Genomic DNA, 17,855 nt, shown 5'->3' with positions numbered 1-17,855 from the left:
ATACATAAGAGAAGAAAAGCAAATATAAACATTTGTTGGGTTCATCAAGGCTTTTAAAAAATTGTACTTTAATAGTCCTGTAAGATATAACTGAATATTGATGATTCGGAATTTTTTTCTTTGTACTCAGATGAACACTATAAAGCAAGTACTCAGTGTATAGATAGACTCCACAAAGACCAATTATTCACATTTTTTCATTGTGTCTAAACAGAACATGGGCTTCCCTGATAGCTTGGTTGGTAAAGAATCCACTTGCAATGCAGGAGACCCCAGTTCAATTCTTGGGTCAGGAAGATCTGCTGGAGAAGGGATAGGCTACCCACTCCAGTATTCTCGGGCTTCCCTGGTGGCTCAGCTGGTAAAGAATCTGCCTGCAATGCAGGAGACCTGGATTTGATCCCTGGGTTGGGAAGATCCCCTGGAGAAGGGAAAGACTACCCACTTCAGTTTTCTGGCCTGGAGAATTCCACGGACTATGGGGTCACAAAGAGACAGACACAACTGAGCAACTTTCACTTTCACTTTCATACAGAAAATAGACTCCATTTTCTCTACCCTATTCGCAACTATGTAATACACTACTGATTAATAACAGTTCTCTTTTCAATGAGCATCTGCATGGTTTTAGAATATTCCTCAGTGCAGCAGTTCAGGAAGTCAGCAATAACTAATCATTTCTTGATCTAAGATTTTGACATGGTTGAAAAACAATTAGTTCAAAGCTATACTCAATGATAAATTCCTGTAACAAAGTTTTTCTCAGTTATCTTTGCTGCTTAACTTACAACCCCAAAACAGTGGCAACTAGCTTTGTAGATTAGCTTGAGGGTCCCTCACATAGATTTGCCCAGGCTCAGCTGTGCAGTGGCAATCAGCTGGAGACATGGTTGGGCTGGAAGGTCCAAGATGGCCTCACTTACAAAACTCAAAGCTGGTTTTGGCTATGTGTTGTGGTTCCTCAGTTCTCCTCCATGTGCTCTCTCATCCTCTAGGAGACAGGGCTGACTTTCCCTAGGTCATCCCTAGGACATCTCAGGGCAATATTCTCAAGAGCAAAAGCAAAAATCGCAAGATCTTACAATGCTTAACTTCAGACATCACAATCTCACTTCTGCCATATTCTATCTACAAATAAAATTCACCTCTTCATGGGAGTTGTAGCAAACTCATGTTTCAAAAAGGGGAGAGAATACTGGGATGGGGCCATTAAGCAATTTTTTAGAGTGTACCTGCTTGCCATAAATTATTCATATTCCTCCTACGTGTAAAATGTGATCACCTCCAAACTAAGACCTCCAAAATTCTCATCCCAGTTGTTCTATAGCTTCATAATAAGTTAGCCTCAAACTTAGCTGACTAAAACAACAATAAACCTTTATTATCTAATGCAAGTTGGTCAGAATGTTAGTTGAATACTTGTCCCGGGCTCTCTCGTGTAGGTTTAGCCAAAATGTCAGCCAGAGTTGTAGTTCCCATTTGAAGTGTTATGGATCAGGAGAATTCACTTTTAAGTGGCTCATTCACAAGCCTGTGGATAAGAAACTTCAGTTCCTCCTCACACAGACCTCCTCACAAGGCTGCTTAAGTGTTCTCACAACAGGCAAGTTGGCTTTCCACAGAGTGAGCGGCATAAGAGAGGTCATTGGTGACCTTGCCATGGAAGACAAACATAGTTACTCCTATAATATCTCATTCAACTCAGCCTCATTGAGTATGGGGAAAAATTACACAAGGTCATCAGGGGCCAATTTTGGAGGCTGAATACCACATCAATTATGGTATCAAGCTTAAAGTCCAAAATTTCATTACCTACCTCAGCCTGAATGTGAATGGGCTTCCTTAAGTGTGGTTTTCAGGTACTCTTGAATAGCAGCATCTCCACAGATTTTGAACTAAAAAGATACTATATCTTCCCCAGACATACTCAACATACTCACTGAGATACAGAAAAATTATGTACAGTTGACAATCTCACACATAATGGAAAAATGAGATAATGGTAGACACATAAAAGTTACTGATCAATAGCAATTCTGAAATCCAGATGACACATGTTTTCAGGTTCCCTGTCCTGAGGGTGAGAAATGTTTCTTGATTAGGAGAGATTTGTCCCCTGTGAGTGGTCTCATTGTTCTCCTCATCTCTTCACTCTTCTCACTGAGCTCTTGGTCTAACTTTCTAAAAGACTCTTCTTTATTTGTGCTTATATCTAAGTAGCTTTCCCCAGAAGCTTGTGCTTCTTCCTTCTCACAGTCTTATTTTCATTTGAACTATCTCCATCTCTCCCATTTCAAATCACCAAAGTTATCAATGCTACTAGAAATATAATTTTCTTGAAATCCTTGTGGGTTTCCCATTAATCTCAGCATTTACTTCATGTTCCCAAAAGACAAATCCATGATTCTTTTTGAGATAGACCTTTTTATACTTTAGAAAATTCAGGATTCTTTGGGACAATGCCATTGTGACTATTGAAAGCCCCCTTTGCAGCAAAGAGGAAAAATTGAGAACCTTAAATCTTATACGATATCAGCAAAAACTATTACAGCCATACCCTTGATTTGACCTTTGCCCTGAAGCTGTGTTTTATTTTGGTAATCTTTTGCTAGCTGTGGCTTCTCTTGTAGCTCAGCTGGTGAAGAATCCGCCTGCAATGCAGGAGACCCCAGTTTGATTCCTGGGTCAGGAAGGTCTCCTGGAGAAGGGATAAGCTATGCACTCCAGGATCCTTGGTCTTCCCCGGTGGCTCAGACAGTAGGGAATCCTACTGTCTGACTGTCTGACAGTAGGGAGAGAGTGGGAGTCCCAAGTTCAATCCCTGGGTTAGGAAGATCCCTTGGAGGAGGGCATGACAACCCACTCTAGTATTCTTGCCTGGAGAATTCCATGGACAGAAGAGCCTGGCAGGCCATAGTCCATGGGGTCGCAGTGTTGGACATGACTGAGTGAATTTCAGTTTCACTTTGCTAGCTGTAGACACAAAAAATATAAAGCAGTTTTATTTTCCAACCCAGCAAGTCCTTATTCTTTTATATTTCCTTCAAATTATGCTTGCAAATGCTAGTTTGCTCATTAGCTCATCTCTCTGTTCATGGGTTGACGAAAAAGTTCATTCAGGTTTTTCCCAAATGAACTTTTTGGCCAACCCAATATATGCAGTTTTAGACATCATTTGATATTTTTATCCTTCTGCCTTAATGTCTCCTTTGTCAGATCAAATAAATTCATTAGTAATTTCTATCTTCCAAGTTACATATACCAAGGACTGCCCTTTCCTGTCTCGTCTTCAATAACCATTTCCTTTCTGCTTCTCTAGCCTCTCTTCTCTCTTCCCTTTCCAGCCTCCACCCACCACTTAGTTCCAAAGCCAATGCTACATAGCTGAGGCTTTGTTATGGTAGCATTACACTTCTAGTTACCAATTTGTTTCAGTTTCCTATTGCTGCATAACAAATCACCCAAGGTTTAGTGGCTTAAAATGACAGTGATTTATAATTTCTCACAACTTTGTTTTGGCTGTATGGTTCCTCTGATGTTTTTTGGAGAGCTCAGCTTTTTGTTTGTTTTTTATTTCACATTTTTAATTGTCACAACTGAGTGGGAGTTATTTGCATCCGGTGGTGAGAGGCCAGAGATATTGGTAAATATGCTACAGTGCACAATAGTAAATTATCTAGCCCAACAAGTCTATAGTATTTACAACCTATAGTATAGGTTGTCAAACCTGTAATAGTATTTTTAAATCCACCATCTGCTTTAATCTTTACAATAGCCCTGTTAGGCAGGAAAGATCTTCATTATTTACAATTTAGAAAAGTGAACCTGATGAATAAGAGCACACAATTAGTAAAGGACAGAGTTAGGGCTTTAACATATGTATGTCTGAGCACTTAGTCACTATACTATAGGATTGCATTGCCATTGCATTGCACCTGGATTGTTGATTTTCATAAAATATCAGATTTTCTAAATATTAAAACCACACCAGCCAATAGACCAAACTCTCCACCAATTATTTCTTCTTTGGCTTTTTCCTTTCTATCTTAGTGACTTCTCCTAGAAACAGAGCCCAATGCAAGGATTAAGAGCTAATGCCTTATTTAGTAGGTACAGTAGTATGGCTGCAAAAATGAGCAAAAAGGGAAGTGAGGCAGAGAAGGATAGGAAATAATGCAAGGTGATACATTCCAGCAAGGCACCTATTTGAGGCAGCTTATGAGATGTCTCCAAATGGGCTATTCAGAGGGGAAAACACTCCTTGGCTCAGTCTATTGGAGGGAGGAAACGAGAGTAAATTTATTTGCCAGATTCCTCACATCTCCTGAGTTCTATCACTCTATGTTTGCCTTCCAGAGACTTAACTCCACAGTCCTGGGTTGCATTACTCAGCCCCTTATTGCAGCTGCTCAGGAAGCTGATCTCAAGCCTGCAGCATGGTCTTCATCTGAGTCCAGGAGTTCTGTGAGACATAAATGCTCTCATGCATTTTGTTGGTCAGCCTCAAGTAGTTTAACTCTGCGGGTCACACAGAGTCAGAGAGCTTAAGCAGCTAGCATGGAACAGATAGTCAGAGGTTCAATAGACAGTTCTATCCAAGAGAATCCAAGGTTGGACATAAGATATGTCTAATGTACTATTCAAAATGTTCCTCTGTCACCAGAAGGAAATTCTTTCAGCTTGAATGACCCAACATATCAGTTAGGAATCATTAAGCTTTAAGAAGCCAACAACACAAAGAAAACTAACTAAAATACTAAGGAAAGAAGGAAAGTAATGAAATAACTGCTATAGTAAAATGATAGCAATAACTCAGTCTCTCAACCACATATCACCACATCCAAATATCCAGAGCAAGAAACAAATTGTCCATTTCAATCTCTCATAAATGAAGACACTCTTCCAAAAGGCCAGTCAGTAAACACTCCCTTGAATTTCTCATTGTTCAAGTTGTGAGGTACATCCATTCCTCAACAATCCCATTACAAGAATCTAATGCAAATTAGGAAGCATCACTACAAACAAAGCTAGTGGAGGTGATGGAATTCCAGTTCAGCTATTTCAAACCCTAAAAGATGATGCTGAGAAAGTGCTGCACTCAATATGCCAGCAAATTTGGAAAACTCAGCAGTGGCCACAGGATTGGAAATAGTCCGTTTTCATTCCAATCCCTAAGAAAGGCAATGCCAAAGAATGCTCAAACTACCACACAATTGCACTCATCTCACACGCTAGCAAAGGAATGCTCAAAATTCTCCAAGCCAGGCTTCAACAGTACCTGAAACGTGAGCTTCCAGATATTCAAGCTGGTTTTAGAAAAGGCAGAAGAACCAGAGATCAATGTTGCCAACATCTGCTGGATCATCGAAAAAGCAAGAGAGTTCCAGAAAAACATCTATTTCTGCTTTATTGACTATTCCAAAGCCTTTGACTGTGTGGATCACAATAAAATATGGAAAATTCTGAAAGACCTGGGAATAGCAGACCACCTGACCTGCCTCTTGAGAAATCTGTATGCAGGTCAGGAAGCAACAGTTAGAACTGGACATGGAACAACAGACTGGTTCCAAATAGGGAAAGGAGTATATCAAGACTGTATATTGTCACCCCGCTTATTTAACTTATATGCAGAGTACTTCATGAGAAATGCTGGACTGGATGAAGCACAAGCTGGAATCAAGATTGCCGGGAGAAATATCAATAACCTCAGATATGCAGATGACACCACCCTTAGGACAGGAAGTGAAGAAGAACTAAAGAGTCTCTTGATGAAAGTGAAAGAGGAGAGTGAAAAAGTTGGCTTAAAGCTCAACATTCAGAAAACTAAGATCATGGCATCTGGTCCCATCACTTCATGGCAAATAGATGGAGAAACAGTGCAAACAGTAACAGACTTTATTTTTGGGTGCTCCAAAATCACTGCAAATGGTGATTGCAGCCATGAAATAAAAAGACGCTTACTCCTTGGAAGGAAAGTTATGACCAACCTAGACAGCATATTAAAAAGCAGAGACGAGGCCTGCCTCCCGGAGCCGCCCCTCCTGCCCTTCCTCGCGGCCGTGGAGCTCTGTCTGGTCGGTCCCTCTCCTCCTCCGCCCCGCTGTCCTAACACTCTTTCCCTCCTTCCCTCAGAGGATGTCCTCCTTCCAGCTCAACCTCAACCCGCTCAAGGAGCCTCTTGGCTTCATCAAAGTCCTCGAGTGGATTGCTTCTATCTTTGCTTTTGCTACCTGTGGAGGTTTTAAGGGCAAAACAGAAATTCAAGTGTCTTGTGATAAAGGTGCTGAGAATAAAACGATTACAGCTACTTTTGGTTATCCATTCAGGTTGAATGAGGCATCATTTCAGGCACCTCAAGGTGTAAATGTCTGTCGTGTAGATTGGAAAAATTATGTCCTTATTGGAGATTACTCCTCTTCCGCGCAGTTCTATGTTACTTTTGCAGTCTTTGTCTTCCTGTACTGCATTGCTGCTCTTCTGCTTTATGTTGGTTACACAAACCTGTATCGTGATAATCGAAAGCTTCCCATGACTGACTTTGTAATTACTATTGTTGCAACTTTTTTGTGGTTGGTGAGCACTTCAGCCTGGGCTAAAGCTCTTACAGATATTAAAACAGCTACCGGTCCCAGCATTGTCCAGGAGCTTAAGCCTTGTAGGGTTCAAGGAACGTTGTGCCAGTTCGTCTCTGTAACGAGTATGGGGTCCCTAAACGTATCTGTGATCTTTGGCTTTCTGAATATGATACTTTGGGGAGGAAATGCATGGTTTGTGTACAAGGAGACCAGCTTTCACAGTCCATCAAATACTACTTCTCAAGGAGGTATTCCTCCTCCAACTGGAATATAATTGAAGGGAGAAGTACACTGTATGAAATAAATGTCTGTACTATGACCTGTTGCCAACACCTTGAGAAGCATTTTTTGTTTCTAATAAAAGTAATGGCTTTTTCAGTAAATTGGTGGGTTTAAAATTTTGCTGCTTTTTTACATAAAGCTTGTGCCTTTCCTAGAAATTTAAGATGTAAATGTATTCTCACATGTGAATTTGAAAATTCAGGGGCCTATTATGAGATGATACACATTTTTAAACGAACGGTTATTTCTTCACTAAGTTGTTTGCCTTCCGAAGTGTTTACACCTTAAGCCTTAACATATATCTTCACTCAGAAAAGAGTTTTATTGTCGTATCATAATAGGAAGAAAATCTGTTTTGGAATATACACTACTGTAAGTTTGTACAGATCATATTCCCAAGACCTGTCTTTGTTTAAGAAAGTCTTGATTACATAAATCATATTTAGAAAAAACATTTAGTTAACAGTTTATATCTGAACATTGTTTATATGTTATGAAAAATGCTTAATTACAAAGACCAATGTATGTTTTCTTTCTGTTTTTCTAAATGACCTACAGTACTTGGTAGGTGTACTAAAATTGTTTGGGGAGTGGGGTTTAGAGATTTCTAATAGATGTAGAGTTAATTTGATAATTCTCTCGCATGAGGTGTAAGCTTCCATATGCTGGTTATTTAATAGATTTGCTACATAAGTGAAACATGGTTCACATAGATACTTTGATATGTATGGGCATTACTCCTAGTGATATTTGTTTGCTGTCTTTTGTTGCTTATGCTCCTTCAGTGCAGGCTGAGACCTAGTCTCCTGCAAGTAGAGTTAAATAATCTAACTTTTTTTGCAAACCCTATTCATAGGATAAAAAAAATTAAGATTGCCTTTTACTTTTGAAACATTTATATTCAATGAAGTTGCTGTCTTGAGTTTAGTATTGATATTGTGAAAATGAATGCAATTTGGATTTCACATTTCTTAATGTTTGTTCTTATTTCACAAATGGATAATTAAGGAATTATGCTTCGTAAAGAAGGAACCTAAGTGAGCTATATTATGGGTGTGCTGTCTTTGCTCACACATTTGGGTAGCTTCTGGAATATAGGGCTTATTCACATTTTACTTCCTAATCTTTCTGTTGTACAGGGCCAGATCTCCTCTTAGCCACATGATTGTTTTTATGTGAAGCACATCTTACTATTGCCTTATTTTGGTTGCTTTTGTTCACAAGAATTGTTAATATGAGAATGTGTATCCACCCTAATAAAGAAGTTAAAATTATGTTCACAAGAATTGTTAATATGAGAATGTGTATCCACCCTAATAAAGAAGTTAAAATTAAAACAAAAAAAATAAAAAGCAGAGACATTAGTTTGCCAAAAAAGATCCATCTAGAAAAGGCTATGGTTTCTCCAGTAGTCACGTATGGGTGTGAGAGTTGGACTATATAGAAAGCTGAGCACCGAAGAATGGATGCTTTTGAACTGTGGTGTTGGAGAAGACTCTTGAGAGTCCCTTGGACTGCAAGGAGATCCAACCAGTCCATCCTAAAGGAGATCAGTCTTGAATGTTCATTGGAAGGGCTCATGTTGAAGCTGAAACTCCAATACTTTGGCCACCTGGTGTGAAGAGCTGACTCATTTGAAGAGTCTGATGCTGGGAAAGATTGAAGGCGAGAGGAGAAGGGGATGACATAGGATGAAATGGTTGGATGGCATCACAGACTCCATGGACACGAGTTTGAGTAAACTCCGAGAGTTGGTGATGGACAGGGAGGCCTGGCTTGCTGCATTCCACGGGGTTGCAAAGAGTCAAATGTGACTGAGTGACTGAACTGAACTGAAATGAATGCACATTGATTGGTTGATGCCTGGGTCCCTGGACCAATCATTGTCAAGAAGGAGGGATCATCATGACTGCTTAAGCCAACCATGGCCCAGCTCCAGCCCTGGGATAATTCTCAAACTGCTGGGCTACTATAAAAAGGAGGTGGACTAAGGAGGCAAATAATGTTAAAGACCAAACCCTGGTGTTTACAAGAGACAGCCTTCAAGAATTCCTAAAGAAACAAAGACCAAACAAAGCTGTCATCTGCATGTCTTACTAGACAGTTATGAAGTCTTGATTTACACTTCACAGCACATTTGTGTGTTTCAGACTGTCCAGTTCTCCCTGCTCCTGCTACTCCTTCTACTGGGACTATCTCTTGCCCAACCCCTGCCTTTGATGGCCCATCTTTTCCTCAAGCTAGTTTCAAAAGTCTGTCCAGATGTTTCACAGCCAGAACATATAGGCTATGGGAAGTTAAGGCTTTAGAGTTACTAGGAATCTTAGAAATCTAAATCAGGGCTCTGTGCACTGCATGTCATGGGGTTCCAGAAGTTCTAAGTGCTTTCCTGTGTGTTCTTAGAGAGCTGAAGGAAAGAGCTAACCAGCTGGCACTCTGGACATTCTGCACTCACCCACCCAGAGCATGGATTCAAGTTCATTTATTTGACTCCATCAAATCAAATTTGAATTGATGTGTTTTTCATAGTTACATAGTTTGTTTCAAGATTAATTTTCCTTTGTAGAAGGGATTTCTTACAAAAGTGAGAAAACTCACTTTTAGTGAGCTTAGAGAGGGGTTTGAGGCATGTGTTGAAGGTCATAGAGCTGATCTGACTCTCCTCCTCATGACAACTCTGTGGTATTTGGAAAGATCCATCCTGTGCTTCCTGAGTTCTTTCTTCTCCAGAATTAGTGGCCCTAGCTCTTGCCAATCTCACTCACAGAAAGATATTCCAAACCATCTCACCAATCCATTGCTCAACTCCTTGTTAAAATCACACTTAGAGTGTAGTGCCAAGAAATGATGATTCAGATGCATCTGAGCAGCAGAGGGAAGACTAGGACTACCTCATCTCCATCAAAATGCTGAACTCCTAATAATGCAGCCAGGGACCACATTAGTTAGTTGGCAGGCACAAAACACCATGCCTCATCCTGTCCATTAAAACCCTTATGGCTTTCTTTCATAAGTTGCTGCAAAGGCTTCTCCCCTCATCCTATTCTCATCTGCTTGTTTATTGAGTACCAATTGCAGGGCTTAACACCTATTTCATTTATTCTAAAAATCCACAATTCTGAGGGGTCAACCCTGTATATTGCTGAGCATTCCATGAGTGGCCAGAGAATTCTAGGCCAAGAATAGCAAACTCAACCACCAGGCAGGTAGGGATGCAGGTGAGATAAATAAGTGAATATGGGTAGGTCTCTAATTCAAACCCACGCACGAACAGGGACCTCTGGTAAGCTGGAGAACTCAGCCCCATCTGAAGGGACATAATCTAATCAGTATTGACTCACCAGCACTATGCAAAAATCAAGCCCAGTATTTCTCAGTCTCCTGATTTTTTAAGAGAAGCCAGAAAAGTGAATGTTTACTGGAAATATCCACCTTGGCCACTAATTCACAAAGATCTAATATATTCTACAGGCCAAACAAAACACATCTGCAGGCTGGGTTCAGCCCAAAGACTGCAAATTTGCAACCCTTGCCCTCTGGGGATGAGGGAGTTGGGCAACACTGGTTCTTGAGACAAAAATACAAAATGATTTGTATTATCTTGGATTTAATAGCATAACATTTACTTTAAAAATTTTCCTGTTAATCATAGGCTTGAGCATTTCAAACCTGGAAAGAATCTCAGAGATTATATGGTTTAATTCTCTTATTTTACAAAAAAAAAGAATCCGTGATTCAGAGAGAAGTGACTTGGATTTTAATTATGTATACAGTTGACCCTTGAATAACAGGGATTTCAAAGTTTGTGTTCTATTAGAGATCACAATATGTGGAATCAAAAGTAGTAGGGGCTGAGTATTGATTCTACCCAAACTGTTTCAGATTCTTGGCGTGGGTGAGTAATTTATCAGTCCCTTTGTTTCTGAGGCAGAGATAGCAGTACATGAATTTTCTGCTGTGCAGAAGTTGGAGTCAGCACCCCTAACCCCTATGTTGTTCAAGGTCAACTGTATTTCAATGAGTAAATAAGCAATCTGATTCTCAGAAGTAGGAAAAGGTGTTTCTAGTCCAGGGTTTTTCAATCTTGGCACTGTTGACATTTTGCATTGCATAAGTATTAAGAATTTGTCATGAGCGGGGAGGGCCCTACACATTGTATGACATTTAGCAGCATCCCTGGCCTCTACCCACTAGATGCCAATCACATGGGGAAAATAGAAGCAAAGATGTATCCAGATGTAGCCAGACATCCCTGGGGGACAAAATCACCACTACCGTTGAAGACCACCACCACTCTCCAGCCCCTTTGTCTTACAGATGTAGAAACTGAGGCTCGGAAAATTTAAGAGTTTTGCTAAAGTTACAGAGGAGTTATTGGCATGACTGGTACCAAGACTCAGGCAACTTAATTTCCAGTAGGGTGTTCTTTCCACCAAAGACTGAAAAACTAAACCACAGTTTATTAGTAAAAGAGTTGTCTAAAACTGTGTATTTTAAATAAGATGCGATATGGCATAATGGTGAGGAGCATAGCTTCTAAGATTTACAGACCTGGGCTTCATTCTCAACTCTTCTACTTAATAACTTTATGACACTAACCAAATTAGCTTTTTTGTTTCCTCCTTTGAAAAATGGATCACTCTTTAAAAAAGTTTATTTGAAAAAAAACAGGTGGGAAAATTGATATAGTGCTTGCTACATAACAGGAAATCAGTAACTTATCATCACTGTCATCAGTAGTATTATTAACTGGACCTGAAGTCAACAAATTATAGCCCCCAAACCAAATCTGTTCTGCCTGTTTTTGTATAGCCTGTGAGATAAGAATGATTTTTCCATTTTTAATGGTTTAGAAAAATTAAAAACAATACTATTTTGTGATATATGAAAGCTGTGTGAAATCAAGTGTCATTGCGCATAAATAAAGTTTTATCGGAACACAGCCATGTTTATTCATTCACATAGTCTATAGCTACTTTCCTGCTATAACAACAGAGTTGAGTAGTTGCAAGATAGATCACACGGCTGGCAAAGACTAAAGTATTTGCTGGCCCTTTACAGAAAAAGATTGCTTAATTACAGCTTTGATCGCCAGGAAGTAAACAGGCAGCCATATTTGGCACAGAGCCCTCTGGTGTACTGGAGGAAATATAGCAAAATAATTTGTTGTTCCTTTTGGATGCCCCCTTGTAGTCCTAGCCCCTCTAACTATTATATTTAACCTTGCTTACTTGAGACATTTCTCAGCATCTGTGTGTACCTAATATTTTCAGAAATAGCCATGAGGGACATGAAAAACCTTTACTTTTTATAGATGTCCTTTCTTGAATAAACCTCGTTATAGACTTGGTACTTGAAGGTGTTTTTCAAAATCTGCAATATTTATCAAAAAGAAAGGAAATGGTTTTCTCAGTGTTAAGCCAACCACATATTTTAAGTCTTGTATGATTTGTACTGGACAATAAAAAGGGATATCCGGTTTAAATGAAAAATAGATAAGAGCTATCTGCCAAGTCTAAAATTTAAGAGATGCTGTCATGTCACCTATTTTTTTTTTTTTTTGTAATATCTTGAGCATCTTAGTTATGATTTAATCTGACTATAGGCCAAGAGTTTAAAAGTCAAAATACCTATCTACAGCCCTGGACTTGCCACTAACTAGATTTGCGGTCACCAGAATTCTGTTTCAACTCAATACAATATGTACATTGTCTAATATGTGCCAGATGCTGTCCTGGGCATCAGGAATACAAAGATAAATCTGACATGGTCTTTTCCCTAAAAGATTTTACTGAGAGTCTGTTTAAGTCATTGATCTCCTTTGAGGGTCAATTTTCTTGTCTGTAATAGTAGGACATTGAATTAAATGTTTCATCCTCTCAAGAAGCTTTTCTTAATATCCTTTGTCTTGCCATACCCTCTGACAGATATCAAGGAATGAAAATAGGGCTGTATCACTGTAATCATTCAATTATAAAGTATGCTAGTTATTTCCCTGGGAAGTAGTTCCTAGGTAATTATGATACAACATAATGCAAAATAAACATATGAAGCACATGAAACAGAGCCATTAATTTTCTGGAATAAGGAAAGACAGACATCATAGGACAAGTAACATTAGGATGTCTTAAATGATGGGTTCATTGATGACATGGTATATTGGGGGGATATACCCCAATATACTGAGTGGGATATACAATATATCCCACTGAGAAGGGATAAAGCCAGACTAACACAAATTTAGCAGCTGGAGAAGGGGACTCTGGTCTATAGAATCTGCACTTTTCCCATTTGAATTGGCAATTCAAAACCAAGTCCAAAGGAGATGGGCAAGGTTCAATCTAGTCCAAGACCAGGCAGAATCTTTTACAAAGAAATAAGGCAAGGCTTGTCATTCGGGCTTCTGGGCATTTTCTGTTCTTTGAGCCACATATAAACTAAAAAGTTTCATTCTAAAGGAGATGACAAAAGTCACATACAAGGTTCCCCAGGGGGAAGCACCAGGATGGAATCACTCCAACAGCCAACTTCTCAGCTTTTAGGGTTTTACTCTGAAACAGTAGGACAGAAACAAGCACCCAGGATCAGAAATAAGAGAAAACAACCCCAGGCTCATGGGTGTCTGGAATAAGAGATATACATGTGAAACTACAGATTATTCCCAAATCTCATGTACATGTGACAAGGCAGCTTTATGATCTTGTTAGCATGGGCACCCATGGCGGGAAACTCAGACAACAAAGGGGAAGGCAGAGTTGGTCACAAAGACAGAGAAGTATGAGAGGGCTTTGTGGATGGAAGCACAATGTATAATACAAAAATACAAACATGAGCTTATAACTCTCAAATAACCCCACCTCTCTTTCTTGCCCTCCAAGATGCCATCTGCAAATATATCTGCAGTGCCAATGAGAGGCCCCATCATGACATTCCATTTGATGAGCTCTGAGTAACTTGGCAAGAGATACAGGATTCACACACATTGTTTAATGGTGTTCTGATTAAACCTAATTAAATTTCAAACTTCCAATCCCATTGCACAAGGCATAGGATAAAGCAAGACCTGCCTTCCTCAGGAAGAATCCCTCGACATTCACACCCTGGAGGACTCCAGAAATTTTGGATGCCTCTGCCTGACTTGATGACCACATCTTCTCCCTGTTTCCCATTACAACATCACTCTACTTAGTCCTCCTTTTCCAAGGGTCCCCTGGAAATGTCTGTCCCACTGCGGCCAGTTGAGAGCACACCTGGCCACAGCTAGTTATTGACCCCCAGCCCTCACCCCACCACTTCTCATGGGACCCAGTTTTCACTAAGTTCCCCGATGTGCTGTGCCAAAGCCTTCCCCTCTACTTGCCCCCACACCCAGCCCCCAATCCATTCCTAGGCCACAGTGCACTTGGGGGAAATTCAATCCATATGTTTCCTTTTCTTCCTACAGAACGCATCCAGCCATTGTTTAAAGAGGGAGGCAACAGCCAAGAAGAGCCATGTGAGACCTCTCTTGGCTTTCTAATCCTTTATTAGGGAGCAGGGAAAGAAGGCCTTTGCCAAGAGCAAACCTGAAACATTCTGTTGGGTTTGGTTCAAAACCTGCAAGTCATGTTTCCACACAAAAATGTCCCTAGGACTGAGGATGTAAGTCACTCTTTGTGGGTTTCTGGGATATGAAAGGGTGATAACTACCACTACTGCTCACCCAGATCTAGGATGTGTGTGAAGGGAATCATTTGCAGAAGAATGTTTTACATTTTTACCTTCCGAAGCTGACATACACCCTCTCTGAGAGTGTGAACTCTTCCTAATATTGAGCATGTGCTACATCTGAATCAGTGCTTTTTAGAGTTCATTGGAACCTGTGATATATATATCAGGTGTCTCAATTATCTTATTTATTTTAAAATAAGAGAAAACTTTGGCTCAGAGAGGACAAGGGACTGGCCCAAGGTCAAAAAGCGTTTCAAAGAAGTCGGGACTTCTGATTCCAAGGTCAGACCTTTGGACTCGGTGTCTCATGCCCTGATGTCACACAGATGCTAAGTGTCTAGTATAGACAAGATACATACCCATGCTTTAACCTTCCTGGCTTATTCTGGACTGATTCTTTCTTAAAAGTTTTCTTTATCACATTGTTTACTTGTATTTTTTAGCAAGGTGTCATTCTTTGAACTCATAAGCTAGGGACTTCAAGTTGCAATAGAAATTTCTTCTCCAACTTCCCCAGCAGGTCTTTGTGTGGGCTCTCTTTAAATAATTTTGAAGATGGATTCACTGTTCTCTGTGCAGGCCCATTCCATCTTTGGGCAGCTGTACCTGCTGGAAAGCTCTATATCCTTTTAAGCAGAAGTTTGCTTCTGTATCCTTTTCTCCACAAGACTGCTTGCTTCCAGGATCTCCCAGAGCTGCTTCCAGTAGAAGCCAAATAAGAATGCTGTACTTGGAGTAAGCACTGTCCTCTGCCACTGTAAGAGCACCTTTATCACAGTCTCTCTGCAGCCTCTCTTCCTGCCATAATCCCATCAGGGAGGGCCTTCTTTTAAATTAAGCTATAATTGGCAAATAACATTATATTGGTTTCAGGTGTACAACATAATGATTCAATATATTTATATACTGTGAAAAGATCACATAATAAGTTTAGCTAACAGCCATCACCACAGATAAAATTTGTTTTTGCCTGATGAGAACTTTTGAGATCTACTTTCTTAGCAGCGTTCAAATACAAAATACAATATTATTAATTATAGAGTCACCATGCTGCACATTATAGTCCCGGGACTTATTTATTTTGTAACTGCAAGTTTCTATCTTTTGACCACTTTCACCCATTTTGCCCACCGCCATCCCCCACCTCTGGTAACCATCAACCTGTTCTCTGTGTCTATGAGCTCAGTTGTTATTGTTTGGTTGTTTTTGTCTTAGCTTCCACATATAAGTGAGATCAAATGGTGTTTGTATTTCTCTGTCTGACTTATTCCATTTAGCATAATGCCCTCAAGCCCATCCATGTGGTTGTGAATGGCAGAAATTTCTCCTTTTTATGGTTGAATAATATTCCATTGTATATATGCACTGTATCTTCTTAACCCATTCATCTATGGAACACATTTAAGTTCTTTCCATGTCTTAGTTATTGTGAATAATGTGCTAATGGGTGAAGAGAGTATTTCCAGTTAGTTTTTTTCCATTTCCTTCATGTAAATTACCCAGAAGTGGGATTGCTTCGTCATATGGTAGTTCCGTTTTTAATTTTCCTGATTATACTTATTAATAAACATTGTAGCAGGTGGAGACCCAAGATTCTATTTATTAAAATTCAACTAGGAAATCTTAAGTGTAATATATCATGCTAGGATCTGATAAAACACTAACAACAATTTTAGTAAAAATTTAATTTATGAAACCATTATAATAATTCATTAAACAAAACTTTAAAAATGAAGATCCTTGTGTGTGTTTTAAATTTTATTTATTTAACACACAGGTATTTGGTACCTTCTTATGTACCAAGGGCTCCTCTAGAGTGGTAGGCATTTTACAAAAATGAAAAAGATTCATTGATCCTCTTTGTGGAAACCCTTTCTGGAGACTCCTTTTCACCTTAAATCTCCATGGCTCTGAAAAAAAAAAAAAAAATCAGACCACAAGGGAATCCTTTGCTGAAAGAGGCATATAACAAGGATAAGACAAAGGGACAATTATGAACAGAATAGTGGAGGAGAGGTTGGAGGTTTAGCATGTTAGGTAGGAGATAAAAGTAAGTATAAAGGATAGAAGCTGGATTCCTGAGCTCTGAAGATAAAACTGGTTATGGAGCATGATGTCATAGAAAAACTGGATTTCAGGGTTAAGCAATGAAGATCCAAATCCAAAATTCCACACTGCTAATTAGAAAAGTTGTTTAACTTTCAGCCATCAACCATTCTAAACCCCTATCTCCTCATCTAAAGAATGAGGATAACCACCCATAATTCTATGAATAAAATGAGAGCAAGACAAATATAAAATATCTGACATACATTGACCAAAAAACAAAAAATTCCCATATAAGATGAAACCTAGAAAGCAGACCACTGCTCTGATCTTCACTGATTTGTTCTGACACCTGATGGTCCTTTTCCTCTTGACAAGGGAGTCCTGGAGATTGGAACCTCAGCATAATCAAATCCTATGGGCTCAAGCTCAAGTTCAACTGTTCAGAAAGGCTATATCCCTTCCCCTTTCAACCAGGGGGCCTGGTTTCATTCTTCCTACACACACCTTGCCTTGGGCAAAGTGAAACAAATCCAGATATCAAGATGCTCGTGGTGTAGGATGGGGGACACCCGTCTCCCAGTGTGTTCGTCTGTTTGCACAGCTGCAGTCGATTAGGTGAAGCCATAATTGTTTTATACTTTTGCTCAATGCTTAATCCTGGAGAAAGAAGAATGGATTGTTGGTTTTCCTTTTTCATCTTTCAGTATTTTTGTTTTGTTTTTATTTCTCATCATAATATTTAGATAGTATTTGTGTAAGGAAAGGCAACCATAATCAAACAGAGTGCTCTAAGGCACATTTACAAAAGCCTTTGCCTCAGAAATGCTTCATTTACCCAGACAGTGGGCAGTGGAGGGCATGGGAAAGTCTGTTTCTGTGGACAGGGAAGTGATTCATGCCAACCAGCTAGAGAATTTCTTTTTCAAAATGCTCCCTATGTAAGATGTAACATAATACACCAAAGCAACAAGCAAACAGGAAGTACCATACACCTTCTAGGTGTTGCACCATGCTAAGGGCTGGAGGTGTCACAATGAATAAGAGATGAGGTTCAGTGCCATGATTAGGATGAGGCATGTGAGATGCTTGCCTCAGGAGCAAAACTTAAGGGAATACCCAAATAACTTAATGATCAAGATAAAAAATATTTTATAAGGCAATATTGTTGAAAACAAAAACTGATGCAATAAAAAACCACAGTGCACAATGTATTTTAAAAATATGATTTTACTTATAATT

General features: G+C 39.5%; 1 protein-coding gene across 1 annotated transcript; it reads left to right on the top strand.

The window, feature by feature from the left end:
* Positions 1-6,031: 6,031 nt before the first annotated feature.
* Positions 6,032-8,129, top strand: LOC122677997 (synaptophysin-like protein 1). Its single transcript, XM_043878369.1, has one exon. It carries the CDS (start codon positions 6,136-6,138, stop codon positions 6,847-6,849), a length of 714 nt encoding a protein of 237 aa, XP_043734304.1. The 5' UTR covers positions 6,032-6,135; the 3' UTR covers positions 6,850-8,129.
* Positions 8,130-17,855: the final 9,726 nt, after the last annotated feature.

Source organism: Cervus elaphus, chromosome 20 (assembly GCF_910594005.1).
Source record: "Cervus elaphus chromosome 20, mCerEla1.1, whole genome shotgun sequence".
Taxonomy (NCBI): Eukaryota; Metazoa; Chordata; class Mammalia; order Artiodactyla; family Cervidae; genus Cervus; species Cervus elaphus.
This window is presented reverse-complemented; position numbering and strand designations above follow the sequence as displayed.